This window comes from Mastigoproctus giganteus, chromosome 6 (assembly GCF_048544385.1).
Source record: "Mastigoproctus giganteus isolate SK-2022 chromosome 6, ASM4854438v1, whole genome shotgun sequence".
Classification (NCBI taxonomy): domain Eukaryota; kingdom Metazoa; phylum Arthropoda; class Arachnida; order Uropygi; family Thelyphonidae; genus Mastigoproctus; species Mastigoproctus giganteus.
In genome coordinates this window covers 37,481,416-37,499,124 of record NC_143580.1, presented here as the reverse complement: position 1 = coordinate 37,499,124, position 17,709 = coordinate 37,481,416, and the positions used below count along the sequence as shown (strand labels likewise).

General features: G+C 34.6%; 1 protein-coding gene across 1 annotated transcript in view; it reads right to left on the bottom strand.

Annotated features, from left to right (window-relative positions):
• Nucleotides 1-3,686: 3,686 nt before the first annotated feature.
• Nucleotides 3,687-17,709, bottom strand: part of Oseg5 (intraflagellar transport protein Oseg5) — a 118,284-nt gene continuing 104,261 nt past the window's right edge. Inside the window, exons 16-19 of the mRNA XM_090376143.1 lie at nucleotides 15,437-15,526; nucleotides 15,142-15,314; nucleotides 12,094-12,217; nucleotides 3,687-3,782 (exon numbers count right to left, since the gene is read on the bottom strand). Of these exons, the coding sequence (XP_090232269.1) occupies nucleotides 3,687-3,782; nucleotides 12,094-12,217; nucleotides 15,142-15,314; nucleotides 15,437-15,526 (483 nt within the window). The remainder of the gene's footprint in view (nucleotides 3,783-12,093; nucleotides 12,218-15,141; nucleotides 15,315-15,436; nucleotides 15,527-17,709) is intronic.

Below are 17,709 nucleotides of genomic sequence, written 5' to 3'. Positions count from 1 at the left end.
ACTGAGGAAACATGTTTTTTTTTGACATACAGTTAGTCCCCAATTTACGTAACTTTACACTTACATAAAATTTTTTGGTAAAATTATACTTTCTGTATAATTTTCTGTATAAGTTGAATGATGGAACAATAAATTTTTATTTTTGTTTCCATACAAACTATGTTGGATAATAACCTGCAGCATAAACAGAGTTAATATTTCATTTTCTGCTTTAAAAATTCTGAAGAAATATTTGATGTGTTTGAGACAGGTGAACTACATCGAAGCACTTCAGAAAAACCCCCACAATGTTCATAAAATATCTGTATTTAGAACTCTTAACAGTTGATAATCATGAAAATACTACTGAAATAATGGTATTCATCTGTTAAAATTTTTAAGGACCCACAGCTCTTTTTTCTCTTAATTAATAATAAAAAAAAAAAATGATTGATTATTTACTTCCTGTATATAGTTATCATTTCTCGTTGAAACTGATATGTGTGTGTGAGAGAGAGAGAGAGAGAGAGCGAGAGCTGCATAACTTGTGTGTAAAAAAAACATTTTTTACACACAAGCTATTTAATTCTGAGAATTCTGAGTGGATAAGCTAAAATCACTCTGCTCAACAAAAACATATCTCTCTCTCTCTCTCTCTCTCTCTCTCTCTCCTGTAGACCTGCATATTAAACATGAAATAAGTTATTAAATTTAATGAAATACAACACAGATGTAAGGATGCAATTCAGATCTGAAGTAAATAACTACTGATCTGATGGACTCACAAATGATGTCAAATATTGAAACATTAAAAATATTAATCATCAGTTTGGCAAATTTAACATATTTTATTGACATAAAATATTGCAACAAATGAAATATTTACAAATATAAATACAAAAGAGGATTAAATAGTTAGTTGTGACAATCACATAATTATGATTAAGTACTGATGTTTTATTTTCAATAACAAAGTCATAAAAAGACAATAAATTATATGATGCAACAAACTTAAAAAAATCAATAAATTAATAACTTTACACAATAACAGATAAAACATTTAATGAAATTATTGTTAACAGTGTTTAGTGTGAAAGTTATTAAAATCATCTGAGAATTGGCAAATTTCATTTTCTGATTGGACATTTGAACAAGCAGAGTATATCAGAGTTCATTTTGGAGAATAGAGATTATCCGTCAGAGCATAAATGTCTTTAGCCACACTGCAATAACTTGGGAAAATACATAAGGCCACGAGACTACCTACTGCTGGTTGTAAACAGGATTAGCAACTCACTGGTAATTGGTGATGGATTTCTCAGAGTTGTTGGGTCACACAATTTGTACTTAAAGCATTAGGCTAACATAAATCAATCAATGAGTGTGCAGTGAATGTTCAACTTTTAGACAGTTGTGCTTATAAATAAATAAATTTTCTGTTTATACTCTGGGATGGCCACATAGGTTCAGAGGAGTTTAAAAGATAGAAAATATAAGGATATTATTGTAATTGGTGGTCACATAGGCTCAAACCACAGTCAACTCAAATATATGTATAATCACATCCTCCTATCAACTACTCAGCTATGACAGGCCTCTTAAACAGAGTTTATACAACACAACTTTCATTCATCTGTTTTCCCTTAAACAAGCTGCCTAAAAGAAAAATAAACAACTGTCCCAGGCTTTGCTATATAATAATTATTATGCTAACATAAAAGATATATTCTTTTATTATTACAAAGAACCTCATCCAAATAGTGGGAAAATACTATAAATTAAATAGATATAACAAAAGTTGTACTTATATTCCAATTTTGAAATTTGCATTTGAAGTGTCTATTTACTTTATGGTTCTATTTCAATGAGATCTCTTGTACCATCAAAAAATGTTTGTTACATCAGAGCACTAGTCTTTTTATCAGTATTAATAGGCAAAATACCAGTAGAAGAAGATTTTTGAATTCTCTGCCAAATGTCAGAAGTGTGTTGGGATGGGATCAATAATAAAGAAAGATGTTCTTATGAACATGTGTTTAAAAGTGCCTTCTTTCTAAGCTTCTTTAAATTGTTTAGTCAAATAATAAGCATCCAATCTTTCATTCTGTTATATATTATAATTCTTTAGTAATTAATTAATTAAATTTTTAAATAAAAAGTTCTAATTCATAATGAGTGCTTGGTATGTCTTTCTTCAGTCCAGATAAGATACATGTCCTACAATGTTGAAAAAGTGACTCCCACATGGGAATCACTTATTTATCAATGAACCTCATGTATCTTCAGCAGAGCAGCCTTTACATGGCCATTACTGTGAGAAGCCAAACTGCTTCTCACAGTAATTGCCAAAAAATTGCTATATAATGAGATTGATGGAGGAGCAAACTGATGTGGGAAGCAGTTTGTTCCTCCAGAAACATAATGCTTCCTACAGCATTTGCACCCTCTGAAGGAATCACTTATTTATTGATTTTTTATGGTGATCCCAAGCACAAAAGGTATTAGAGTGTATAGTAATTAGTACTGCCTATGGGTTGAAGGTTGAGAAGAAAGAAGATACTTGTTAATACTGGACTTGAATTTCTGTAGATTATAATTTTCAGGTAATACAAGTGAAAAAAAGTTGTTCAAAAAAGCAGAAGTAGATAGGCTAAAATGTGAAAGAGAAAAGGTTAATTCAGTGAGTTTGGAGCTGAACAATGAAGGGATGTTCACTGAGGTGCACTAGGCTAACATATAAAATTTGAAGTTGTTATAAATTTTCTGTATCAGAAGAGAAAGTATAATAAATAAATACATGAAAGATTTCTTGAGTGTTTCTTCCTTTAGTAGCAAAATTTCAGAAAACAACTATTTTCTTTATTATTGATCTCCTAACACACACCCCAAGTTTTTCAGAAGAGCTCTGAAATGTACCATGAAGTGTGCGTGTGTGTGTGTGTGCGTGCGTGTGTGCTCTAAATGCATAATGCTGTTAATCTATAATATTTATACAGAGAAATATTATAAATAAACTATGGATAAACAGTGTATAAGTCATTAGACATATACACATTGGTGTATGGCATCATTTGAATAACAAGCAAAAAATACAAGTTAGCAAACATTTTTTTTTGTGGAGTTAGTAAGGAATAATACCAAAAAAAATGAGTATTACTTAAAAAATAATAAATAAATAATCAAAAACTACTAACTGAGAGGTGTGTGCCAACCTGGATATTGTGTGAAAACTGTATTTGGGAGGGGAGAGGAAAGAAATATTCGGTGTTGGTGGCACTTCGGAGAAAAGTATCCTTGACTCTCTGGATAATGTTTAGAATGATATAATTTTCATGATGCTTAGTTAGATGAACATTTTTTTAAACTATGCTTGCAATATATAAACATTTCATTAAACAGATATACTGGAATAGCTTCCTCTGTGCATGTAAAGTTAACTGCATCAATATAAAAATAAAAGTAACATTTCAATAAAAGAAAAAAAACAAATACTGATGTAATAAATAAATAGATAAATTTATTTATTTATTACATCACTATTTATGTTTTTTTTTTTTGTATATGAGCTAATTGCGCATGTTTTAATTTACAGCCATAAAATGTGTCCCTTTTACTTTTTCAAACAGTGAACAAGATCAATTTTTGACTGTGCATTAATGGAACTGAAACGAAAGAGTGAAATTAATTAATTTTTAAAATAAAGATAGTTATCTTCTTGAATCCCTAGAAAATGGTATTCCTTGATTTACTTTACCATATTCTTCATCTATTTTTGCTTTAATTGCATTCCAATCAACGGTTACCTATAGCAAAGAAATTATTGATGAATCTATAATTTTTACTATATAAAAATCAATAATTTTATTCAATATCATTTTACTATTAAAATATGACTTAAAAACAATGATTTTCTCCATATGTCAACTTAAAATAAAATTTATCTAATTGAATTAATTTATTTATTTCAAAGTGAGGATGGCATTCTAAAAAAAATTTAATTTTGCATTAATTTCTAGGAATGCAACTGTGTATGTTAAACAAGTGTTAGGTGTGGTGTCTTAATATCTACATTTGGACATTCAGGGGAAACAAGTTTTATGATGCAAAAGAAAAAAAAGACCCCTAGGCATTTTGCTGTTTTCCTATGGTGAACAGGCATCTCTTTTCATTTTCAGTGATGTTGCAAGCAAGAAGTACAATGATGCAGTCATTTTGTTTTTCTACTTGCAGGACATGGAGCAATAAGTAATACCATTGCACACCGGGGCATATTCTTGCAGTTACTGTCAAAGACACCATGAGGTCATATTATCAGTCGTATAACTGTGAAAGTACTGTTGTTTCACTGGTGTTAAAAAATATCAATAAAATGAAAATGATCTCTCAATTTCTGAACTGTAATTTTCTGTTTGACATTTATCAGTGCTAAATAATAAACATGTGTTTCCACGAAGCAAGCATATGAATTGCCTCTATAAAAATATTTGAAGGATATATTTGATGTTGTTTTGGCAAAAGGACCCAAAGGACACATTATCCCAGAAGAACTACATGCTTCTTTTAATGGCAGAATGAACTTCTTTCATTTTTAGCAACAAAAAACTAGACAAAAGCCATATGATGATAATGAATGCCATTTTAATTAGGATCTTAATGTGATTTTTAAAATCACATTAAGATCCTAATTAAAAATAACCATGTCTAATTCTCCTAAAATAGTAAAATTCTATAAGAATGTAAAGGAAAATTTCATATTCATAACTAGAGGGTGATGATTAATTTATATTTAAATTGAATTTCCTTATGATCACTCTAATTCCAAAAAGAGAGAGAGAGAGAGAGAGAGAGAGAGAGAGAGAGAGAGATACTCATATGAATAATGTAGAATAATAGTGGCAACACTACTGCATGTGTTTTTTCAGAGAAAGGCCAAGAGATAATTTGCATATTGTGCAAATAGTAGCACCAGTGTTGTTTGCACTAGACATGTTGTATGACAGTACAGTTAGTGAAAAGCAGTGTGCTGGCTTAGTAAAGTCATAGTATCATTAGCAAGTGCTATATGGAAGATTTACAAAGGATAAACAATGAGAGTGAGTCAGAATTGGGGATGTAGTGCTATGAAGTGGGTGGTGGTGGTGGTCTGTATGAAGGTAATGGTAATGCATTGCCTTCATACAGACCAAAGTGTCATTTGATGAGTGAATGACTTTTATTGTGGATGCAACTTATATATGGATGAGCAGCAAATGCAACTACTTATTTCTTTGGAAGTGGAGCAGTGGTGGTGGATAGTGTGTGAGAAGTGCATGCTGAAGCTGGTGGTTGAGCCAGAAACAGTGTTGCATAGGTTGAAGGTCTTAGAGATGCACAAAATTATATTACACTGGGTTCCTCATCAGGATTGATGCATAAAAATAGCACCATTATGAATTTGCAAGAAGAGAAAATGCATCTGTGCACCAGATAATTGCATTGTGTTACATAGCAATAAATGTCATTTTGCTGCAGTGTTAGAACATTTTTGGAAAGCTCTGTCCAATGAAACAACCCATCCTTCTTATTGAATTGTTACCACTTATAAGCTGACATACCACACGGGCAGATCTAGTTTGAATTAGTGGAATTGGGAAACACTCCATTATCTCCCGTATTCCCATTACACGCACCAATCTCTTTCCCAAGGTGAAGAAAGAATCCTACACAGACATCATAACAGAAATATTGCAGTATTTGTTGCCTTCCACGATGTGGGAAATGTGTTATATATATGGTTAGGGATATTGAAGGAGCGTTCTCTCCTATAACTACTGTATTGCCAGTATCATATATTGGGTGGTTATAAAATGTTTCCCTATTCAGGAGACCCTAGTGTCAAAACGTTTAGAGATACTGCTGTGAAAATCGGTGGGTATGTCATTTAGGGAATGGGGAAGCGATTTGTAGGAAAAAAAAAAAAAAAAAAAAGTTCAAATTTCCGCCACCAGGGGATAAATTGGCACTGTAAACATGAATGGAATACTTAACTTATGATTAGATTTTAATATCAGAACTTAGAAATATACAGATATTATTCTATATGCTTTCCTTCACTTGAGATGACATTCTGAAAACGGAGGACTGTGTGCAACACAGTTTCGTGTAGCATGTCATTGAGGATGTTGGCTACACGCTGTTTAATACTTGCTTTCAAATCGACAAGCGTTTGTATGCCTCCACGGTAAACTCTGTCTTTCAGGTATCCCCACAGCCAGAAATCACAGGGATTGAGATCTGTTGATCGGGCTGGCCAGAACTGCAGAAAGTCTCTAGAAATGATTTCCAAATGTTGAACGGAGCAGTTCCTTTACTTGTCAGCCAACGTGGGGATGGGCACCATCTTGCATGAACACTACGGTCTCCAAGCATTGCAGAGCGGGAATAATGCGATCTCTTAGAAGAGTGCAATGCCATGCATTAGTTACCATACACTTTTTTGGGGCTATGAGATGTAGACTCTTCAAAGAAAAATGGTCCGATTATAAACTCAGCTGTGAAGCCACTGCTGTGCAGTAATAGTGCTCAAAGGAAGATTTTTATGTGTAGGGATTTTCCACCTTTATAAAACTTATTTATTTCCTTAAAATGGTTATTATTGTAATAAAACAGTGAAATGGACTCCATACATTTATACTTGATGTGAGATTAGGGTATTTTTTTAGGTATTCTTTAGGAATGATCTTGAAGTCAAAATTTAATATATATATAATTATTTTGTTATATTAAAGGCAAACAAATGTCAACTTTTGTAACGAACTTTATAGTGGTCTTTCATGCACTACAATTTTCATGCACATCCACTCTGCTGTAACATACTTTGTAGTGGTCTTTCATGCACAGCAGATGGACAAGTTCCCCATATTCGGCAGTTTTGTGCATTTACAGCCCAATGAAGAGTGAAATGTGCCTCATCAGACCACAAGATCATTCAAACCCATGTATCGTCAAGTTCCATAAGAGAAATCGTAGAGTCTATTCATTGTTGCTGATCACAAGACTTTAGTTCTTGCACTACGTGAATCTTGTATGGGAACTAGCATAAAATTATTCAAAGCACTTTACGTACAGTAGACTAAGGAAGGTTCAAGTCACTTGACACACCTCTGGCAGGCACTACTGACTGGTAGTGTTTCGTATTCTGACCATTGCAACCGCCACTTCATCCACTACCTCCATTATGATACGGGGTCGTCCCATGCTTGGAATTACACCTAACTCCCCAGTCGCTTCAAATTTCTTTATTATTTTTCGAAGCCCCACTGACAACGTCAAAGGTCCTTTAAGTTTCCGATATTCACATAGTGCTGCATTAGCTTTACTATTATTCTGGTAGAACAGTTTTACTAAAAGAGCATGTTCCTTTTTTGTAAGAGTCATAATGGTTATTGACAGTGGCCTTGTCAATTATTGACAGTTATTCAAGTCGTAAATAAGGGACAAGAAGTGCCGTTATTAGCATTAGTAGAGGCATTTGATGCAAGAAAGCAAGCTTATGCAGCATCAGCCAAAAAAAAAATAAAATAAAATAAAAATAAATAAATAAATAAAAAATAACCACTTCCACTTCACCCGTCTGTTCGTTCGAAATACCTGTCCAGCTGAGCCTTAAACTTATTTAGGCTATCAACTTCCACGACAAGGGATGGAAGTCGGTTCCACCAACCAAGCACCCGCTGGCTAAAGGCAAATTTCCTCACGTCTATCCTACATCTGTCTTTCCTCAATTTGAATTTATGCCCTCTCAGGTGATTATTCTGAGCAAGAGGAAGAATCCCATCAGCATTGAGCATGCTCAAACCATTCAAGGCTTTGTACACCTCTATCAGATCACCTCGCTGGTGCCTAGTCTCCAGACACTGTAATTTGCAAAACTTAAGCCTTTCTTCGTAAGAGCACCCCTTTGTTCCATTCACTAATCTTGTTGCCCTTCTCTGTACTCGTTCCAGCATCTCTACATCCTTCTTGAAATGAGGCCTCCAGACCTGTATATAGTACTCTAGGTGTGGCCTGGCCAATGCCTTATACAAGGGAATAATCACCTCCTTATCCCTGCTAGAAAAATTCCTATATATCATCGACAATACACCATGATCTACTCTTGCAGCCCGTCTGCACTGCTCAGAAAACTTCATATCTGCCTGCACAACCACCCCCAGGTCCCTTTCATTCTCTACCACTGTCAGTGTAGTACCACAGAGTTGATACGTTGCTCTGGGGTTGCTGATTCCCATATGTAGTACTTTACATTTGTCAATGTTAAACTTCATTTGCCACCTCTCAGCCCATCTGCTCAACCTTTCCAGATCCTGTTGCAGTAGCACAGTGTCAGTAGTGTCCTTGACAACCCTGCCAACCTTCGTATCGTCTGCAAACTTGGACATTAAGCTTGATATACCATCATCAATATCATTTATAAATACAGAAAACAATAATGGACCCAATACTGAACCCTGAGGGACTCCACTAATAACATTAGTCCACGATGAGCAGTGTTCATTGATTACCACTCTCTGTCTTCTCCCCCTCAACCACCCCTTTATCCATAGCAGCAATTTGCCTCCAGTGCCACACTGCTCCAATTTGTGCAGCAGTCTTCCATGTGCAACAGTATCAAAAGCCTTTCTAAGATCCAAGTATATAATATCAAAGTTATTCCCTGCATCCAGTTCTTTTGTGACTGCATCATAGTATCCAATCAAATTGGTCAGGCAAGACTTCCCCTTAACAAAACCATGCTGTGTCTGAGCTATAACTGAAGTCTTGTCTAGATGATCCTGCAGTGCTTCTTTAACCAGTGCCTCCATTAATTTTCCGGGAACAGAAGTTAAACTAACAGGTCTATAATTACTTGTGCCGCCTTTTGATCCTCCTTTGTGAATTGGGGTCACATTTGCACATCTCCAGTCCATGGGTACTTCCCCTGAGTCCAAGGAAGCTTTCATAATTATGGCTAAGGATTTGCTTACTTCCTTTGCTGCCTCCTTTAATAAAACTGGATAGATCCCATCCACCCCAGGTGCCTTTCTTGTATTTATCTTCAAAAATTTCTCCTCCACTTTACTCTCAGTTATTACAAGATTATCTAGCTTACTGCCGGAGTTGAATACACCTCTGGCATTCCCCTTGCTGAATAACTCCTCATGTGTGAATATCGATGCAAAATATTCATTTAGTTTGTTAGCTACCTGAGCAGGATCATCAACAGTTGACCCATCGATATCAAGTGGACCAATCTGATTCATCCCCTTCCTTCTAGAGTTTACATAAGTAAAGAACTCTTTGCTGTTTTTCTTTGCATCCCTTGCCAAAGATTTCTCGTAATCTGCCTTCGCCTGCCTAACCTCCTTTGTAACTTGGTTACAGATCAACTTGTATCTATCATAGGCTCCTGTGTCATGTGTTAATTTGTATGTATCCCATGCATTTTTCTTCTCTGCCATATGCCTCATTAGTTCATCTGACATCCATTTAGGCCTAAACCTTGAACAATATTTCTTAGTTGGTATGTAAAGCCTAGTAGCTTCCAAGATAAGTTGTTTGAATGCTTCCCATTTTGAATTTGCTGTTGGTAACATCATCAGTTGGTCCCACTGTATAGAATTTAAATACTGTCTCAGTCCATCGTAGTCACCTTTACGAAAGCAATAACCCTTCCCTTTACCCCTAATGGTAGTTACCTCTTTGAGTAAATCCCACTTCAGCACACTATGATCACTGCCACCTAGTGGTTCATTTACCTGCAGATTCTTAATGCATGAAGAATCACTACTGATAATCAAATCAAGAGTATTACTCCCTCTAGTTGCCTCCTGAATGTGCTGATGTAGAAAACACTCATCCAATAAATCCACAAAAGCCTTGCTAGTGTGTGAGTGACCAGCCCCCAAATTCCAGTCAATATCTGGGAAATTAAAATCCCCCATTATAAGACTCTCTGATTTACTGGCCCACTCTATTTCCCTGTACAATTTCTTATTATACTCATCAGAGTCATTAGGCCTATAGCACACTCCTACTCTCAATTTTGATCTCCCAATGCTTATGTCACACCAAACTGACTCGACACTGCACTGTCCAGCAATGTCGACTGGCTTCACTTCCTTGGATTTTATGTATTTCTTAACTAATAGCATAACCCCTCCTCCCTTCCTATCCTGTCTATCCCTTCTGTAGACATTGTACTCCCCAAATTCCAGTTCTGCATTCCTTATATCTGTGTGACACCACGTCTCTGAAATCCCCACAATATCTGCCTTTGATGTTTTGAGCAATACCTCAAATTCATCAAATTTGTTTACTAAACTCCTAGCATTGGTGTACACATAAGTATACATGCACCTGTTCTTTTTCTTAGCTACCCTAACACAACCCATGTGTTTACTTGTACCCCAATGAGTCCCAGCAGTCTCTGAAATATCCTGCATCTTATTTTCCAGGCTGTGGCTCATTCCAATAGAAGCAGTGCAAGAATCACTTTCACCTCTGCCAGTGGCTACTGTTAATCTATTAGTTCTTGTATCCCCCCAATCTAGCAGTTTTCCGACCCACCTAACACTGCCTCGATAGCATCAGCAAACATTCTTGCACCCTTTCTATTTAAGTGTATCCCATCCCTGTAGAAGCAGTCTCTCCTGTTAACAAGTACAGACCAGGCTGAAAAAAATTCTACCCCTTGAGCGTTGCACAATCTTTCCAGGGCCGAATTGATCGACAGGGCTCTCATCATATACTCCCTCCTATCGTGTCTGGGCAGAATTATGTCATCACTGGGAGATTTGTGTGCCTATTATCTTGCAACTCCTGCTGTCTTCACACCCACCACTTAAAAAAAAAGAGACCAAATGTTTAATTTGTTTTAGTGCATCACATTGATTGTCGTGTTCCATCGCACTGCAAAGAGAAAAATTTAGTTTTGTTATTTATGTCAGCGATAATGAAATTTTTTTTTTGTTAAAACGCGAAAATGATGGGCAAACACAAGGTGTGCTTTCAATTAAACAAAAACTTGAAATTATTCAAAAGTTTGAAAACGGTGCATCCGTTAAATGTCTAAAGAACCATAATAATGGTGACCAAACCATACGCGATATTATAAAAGATAAAGGGAAGCTATTCGATTTAAAATCGACATAAAAAAAAATAAATGCTTGTCCAATATGCACTACTCGTGTATTGGACACGCGAGTAGTGCATGGTAAGTTTTTTTGTTTTTTATCTATCACCATACATTTTATGTGGGTTGCTGAACATTTTTCGATACAGTAAGTCCCCGACTTATGTAGCTTTGGAGTTACGTTATGTTATTTATATATTTTTTATGACTGAAGATTTCAGTGAAGGGGACACACATTTCACTATAAAAAAAAAAAAAAAAAAAATAAAAAAATAATGTAAAAACCCACAGAATTCCAGCTATCGGTATTATCGCAAATGCAATAAGATTGAGTTTACTACCTGTTTACAATAGATTGCATTAACAGAAAAGCCCAATAAACCAGAAACTGCAAATTGTTCCTGGAAAATTAAAATAATAAGGATGTATCACATGGAATTCAGATTTGCCAGTGGAAATGGTGAACACAATAAAGGAGAAAGACAGAATTCGAGAAGTGGTGAAGCAATTGGCACCAATGAAGTCAACTATAGTAATCAAGGTTACGAAATACAAATCGGTTTTTACAGTAAAATAACATGCATTTTTACTTTCTCTTATGTTTTCTTTTCTTATGTGCCACTCCGGCTACTTCACTGATAAAGTTTTTACTTGAACTAATTAAAAATATATAACTATTTTTCTTCATTCTTCTGAGGATATTACGTGGTTTTTGTAATTTTGGCATATCAGAGATATAGTAGCAATATTTTATTAGTCATTCTAGAGTTACGTAAAACTCGACTTACGTAAGAAGTCCTGAAATGGATCTCTTATGTATGTTGGGGAGCTACTGTATTTTTGGATTAACCGGGAAATCAATTATCTGGGAATTTTTTTTACCATTTATCCCGGAAAATCGAGAGTCTACTGTATATCATACATATTTGTTTGTTAATAGAAAATTATTTTTTGAATTTCACCTCTTTAGCAGATTCTATAAATCTTCTATTAGTCTCTGTTCTTTCAAGGTTCTGAAGGTATTTCTGCCTATAACCCAATACTATATCAAGGTGTGCCTTATGCTTGAGGGCAAGATCAAGAGCCCTGCAAATATAAGATGATGAAATTAATTTTTTTAAATTTTGGTCAACTACTATATTCTTAGCAAAAAGAGAACAGCTAATAATTTTTAATATAACTTTAATTATTAATGACTATATTAATGACTTTTAATATAACTTTAGAGACAATTTTAGAATAAAATACATCATTAAATATGTCATTAAACTGGATTTCGAAATATTCATAGGATCACCCAAACCAAAACTTCTTTAATAATCTTATATATTTAAGATATATATATATATATATATATATATATACAGGGTGTTTCAAAAGTGATGGTCAATAATTTAAAGGTGAACTGTACAGACTAAAATATGCAAAAAAAGCCAAGTAAACAAACTAAATAAATTTTTTAACCAAAGAAAGCAGCACCCTCTGAATTTGGAAAAATAGTTAGTCCTAAAGTTTTTTTCCAAATTCAGAGGGCACTGCTTTCTTTGGTTAAAAAATTTATTTAATTTGTCCCTAGTTATCTGAACTGAGAGGGTGCTGTTGTTGCTATTTGTTTGTGAATAAGTAACATTATTGTATTCTATGTTATATTATATTATTGCTAATTATATGTTTATTTCTAGGGTATGGAAATGTAGACCAACACAGGCTATCTTAGTCTTTACAGTTTCTTTTGGCCTTACGGCCGGCTGTATACTTTTATGCCTATGTTTTAATACACTTTGAGTACCTATATAGTATCTAAAAAAAGGCAAACTGCAGCCAGCCATTATCAACCCACTACAAGATGGAAGCCTCCTCAACAATTCATGCTGAGGGAAATGGACCATAATCTGCCACGCTGGTCCAGTGTGGGTTGGCAGATCAACCGTATTCAGCAGTCAGGGGCTTGAACCCCGGTCTACTTAAAGAGTGTGTGCTGATCAAGAATTTGAAAATGCACTACTGAAGGTGCATACTGAACAAAATTATACTGAGAATAGAAACCAACCAACCTATAGAATCTATTATAGATTTGCAGACGTGCATATCAGAGTTGGCGAAAGTGTGGAGTCAAGATGTGGTGGAAACAACAATTAAGAATTGTTTTGCAAAAGCAGGTTTTACTAAACCGCCAATTAACAGCCACGAGAGGGATGAACTACTACAACACATTGAGCAATCCTGGGAATAACTACAAGCGAGAGGTTTGATCAGAGGAGCAATTGTTCTCAACGAATTTTTAGGAGTTGATAATGATGTCATTGTAGCTGAATACCCAAATGACTCCAACATTTAGGAGCGTATTTAAATAATTAGTGACAATATCGATGATGAATTGGATGAAAATGAGGGTAACAAAGGGAATGAGGGCAATACCAATATTAAACCTTCCAAACAAAAAATATTGGCAGCATTTGAAACTTTGCATTGAGCCTTTCAGTGGGAAGAAAATGGAATGGAAAATATATCTGAGTGTTAAAAAGCAGAGGTGAAAATTTTTATGGATAGCGTACAGAAGAAGCCAGTGTACAACAAAAAATAACCAAATATTTTATGACAGAATTCTTAAAAGTGTACTAATATATTGTGTGTATCATGTAAGTAGTCATTTCTTAATATCGATGTATTAATAAATTAATTGTTTTAAAATGTTAGGAAATTTATTCATTTCCACTTATTTCTGGTTTATTTTCCATCTTTTACTACATTTCTGAATTTACAGTATACAGTATTTCATCATTGAAAAGGTCATATTTCTTTATAACAAGATTTCTGTTTTAAGAATTTTCTTCACGGGAATGATCGATTTTGTTATATAATCGATCATTCCCTTGACTATAGAGGTCTGACTATATATATATATGTGTGTGTGTGTGTGCTTTTTGTGTAAGTAATTTGTATGAATAATTTGTATCAAATTATTCAATAAATATACACGAGGGCAGAAGTGTCTATTTCTATCCTAATTACCTTCCTAACTTCACCTCCCATTAACTAAACAGCCAGACAATGACTTTTAACTATAATATATATATATATAGATTTTAGAGAAAAATCTGGGGAAAATAAGCGTCACTGGTTAAAGAAGTGATGCAAGATCCCCTAGACAAGACTGCAGTAATAGTTCAAACAAAGCATGGGTTTGTTAAGGAAGGGGAAGTCTTGTCTAACCAATTTTATTGGATATTACGGTATGGTCACAAAGGAACTGGATGCAAAAAATAATTTTGATATAATATGATATCAAAATTGCAGCATGTGTTCAGACTGGTTTGGAAGAGAGAGCAGGAATTATAGAAGCCAATTCACAAGAACAGTGCCCATGGAATTATCTGTAGAAAAGGCATGCAGCAGAACATGAGACAGAGAGTTGAGAGACTTTGGTGGATCATTAATTAATCTAATTACCTTCTTTTGAATGGAATCTAGAAGCCTGAGAGAGGTTTTGGGGGCACTGTCCCCAATGCAGTAACAATATTCTATGGCAGGGCAGATTTGTGATTTGTACAGAGTGAACAGCTGTTTAGAAGAAAAATAATGCCAAGAGCAAAAGAGAAAACCAAGTTTTTTAGATGCAGAGGAAGCAATATTTGTGATGTGCTTATGCCAAGAGAGATTAGAAGTCAGGGTAATCCCCAATAGAGATATGTAATCTTGTCTAGAAATCAAAGTGTCATTGAAGATAAGAATAGGAGCAGAAGAATCCTTTTTGTGAGATATAAGACAGGACTAAATGAATTTGTGATAATTTAAAAAAGCTAAGGAAGAAAAATGATTAGGTCTGAAAGTGAAGGAAGCACAAAAAGGCTGATTGTATCCATCTGATTATTCAAGAAATATTTCTAGGGGAACATGGAATACAGAAGGTAGTACTTTCCATGCACAGAGTGTGCAGAAGGATGAGATTCACTGAGAAAAATCCTTTGAAATGAAATACTATAATAAAAGTTAATGCACAATAAACTTACCTTTCCCATCTGAAAAGATGAATATTCATCATAATAGCCTGAAACAATAAACCAGCCTGAAGAAGGATAGCTTCTGCTTCTTTTGAGTTTCCACACAATAATGCCATCTCAGCATTTTGCCATTCTTTTATAGGTAAGCTTTTAATGAATTGAATATACTGAACTTTGTCAGCCTATAAAAACAGAAAATATAAATACACATAACTGAAAAAATTTACAAGTGAATTTAAATTCTGTACTGAATATTTACAATAATATTGCTGAAATATATGAAGATAACAAAATTATTCTTTACCTCATCAACTGCTGCATAAGCAACCTCTGCAGTATTTAATTCACGGGCAGTAGTAGCCATTGCTGCTAAACAAGCCCAGAGAGCTTCATCCTACGAATGTTATAAACTAATTATTATTTCAGAAACACAAAAGTTCAAGAAACACAAATATGTGAAACTCATCTTGTGGATTGAAATTTATTGCATGCTGGCTGTACTGGTACATGTATATGATAACTAGAGTTGCTTCCGAGAATAACTAGCAGTGTTCTCCACAGAAAAGTTTGCCAGCTGGGTGGCATTATGAAGTAGCCGGGTGGAGAAGTGTAATACTTCGCAATATTATGAAATTTTCTGTTATTTATAAATGTGACTTAAGCAATCCAGAGCAAAAATTAATTGCATAATTCAACATTATATTGATTTAATGATAATTTGTGCAACAAACATTGAAAAAATTTTATATTGGCTATTGTTATATTTTTTAACTGAAAAATGAAAATTCCGGTGCATATACACAAACACACTAAATTTAACAAATATTGTACTTTTTACTTAAAAAAGTAGAATGTTTTAATAACAAATTTAAAAAAGCAATTTTATTAGAACTCAATGTAAAAAATTAATAATGAAAAATGTTTAAATCTGAATGTTTAAATTTAAATGTTTTCTGATTTAACTTCTTACTCATTATGGGTTCTTATTTTGTTTTATTTTATTGCAATATATATTATTATATTTGTGCTCCTGTACGGAGACCAAGACAAACAACACATCTAGCAGTTCACAAAATTTAACGTGGTGTACTAGCTTGAGGAATTATAATACTTAGCTTGTCATAGAGATGGCTGCAAGTGAGTGGGTCGATGCACTGAGTTGACCGAGAAAGTGTCCGAAGGATTTGAATAACAAAAGTGAATCTGAGTCGACAGTGCATTGCAGAATTCAACCAATGTATTGACACCGTCAACCAACTGGCATCTGATAGCTCAACAAAAAGCACATGACAATATTCTTGGTAATCTAAATTCGCAGTGTCGAACTATGGGACGGCAGCATCATGTCAGCGTGATGGTCAAATAGTGGGAGATCTTATATAATGTGTAGGTAGGTTATGTACTGGAAAGCAGAGTTCTATTGATCTTTCGCTGTTCAATCACAATTCCAGCTGGATTGGCATCTACTCCTGTCGCATCAACCTTGATTGCATAGTATGTTTGAATTAATATTGAATGAGATCAGTACCATACAGCACCGCGAGATTCGCTTAAAATTTAGCCAGGCGGTCAGTTAAATTCACCGGGTGGTGCATCCATTCAATAGGTCATGGGGAGAACACTGACTAGTGTATAACACTTCAAAAAGATTTAATGATTCAGATAGCTTAATAAATGGCAATTAAAAGTGGTAGCAATTACAACACTGCTAAAGCAAAGTCCTGCATTTAGGTAACAATAATCTTAGAGAAGTACACGAAGATGAATCTCAGAACAAAAAAGAACAACAATTATTTACAACCCTCTCTATCTTCTATCATTTAAATGACCCTTTATCTGTTGTAGCAATTTATTACTAATAGCCTGTTGCTGTTGCCTACACAATATACGTTCCTATGAGACTATAATAAAAAATGTTATGAAATTCTAAATAAATTATGCCAAAATTATTTTTTTTTAAACAGTTCTTTTGCGATAAAATTACAGTAGCTTATCGGACTGGTTAGACATGATTTCCTATACCATGCTGTAATTATTTTCTCATCAGATGATCCTGAATCACATCATATAGACGAAAGTATTTAGACACATGCAGGCAATTTCAAAAAGAGGACTTTTAATTTAAAAACCTAATAGGCAGTAGGACCATCTTTTGCCTGTATGACGGCCTGAACCGACATGGGCATGCTTTTTACCAACTTCAAGTAGGCATCAGCCAGAATTTGCTTCCAATCCTTCTGCAAGGTGGCTGTTTTCGCCACAGCCTAATCTGGCACTCCAATGCACATCTCACAGCTATTTAGTGGGGATTTAGATCCAGATTCATGCTTGCCAGTCCAACTTTCCAGCATCATCACACACAAGACAGTCTTGTATGACCCTTACTGTGTAATGCAGAGCATTATAATGCTGATACCAAGAGAGCCTGTTTCCATAATGTTCAAATCATGGGCTTCATGGTTTCAAGCACTACCAATTACAAAGTGAGAATCAGCTGAAACAATTCCATACTATCAAACCACCTCTACCACATTTTATGATTGAAACTATACATTGTCCATGTCTGGACAATGTCCA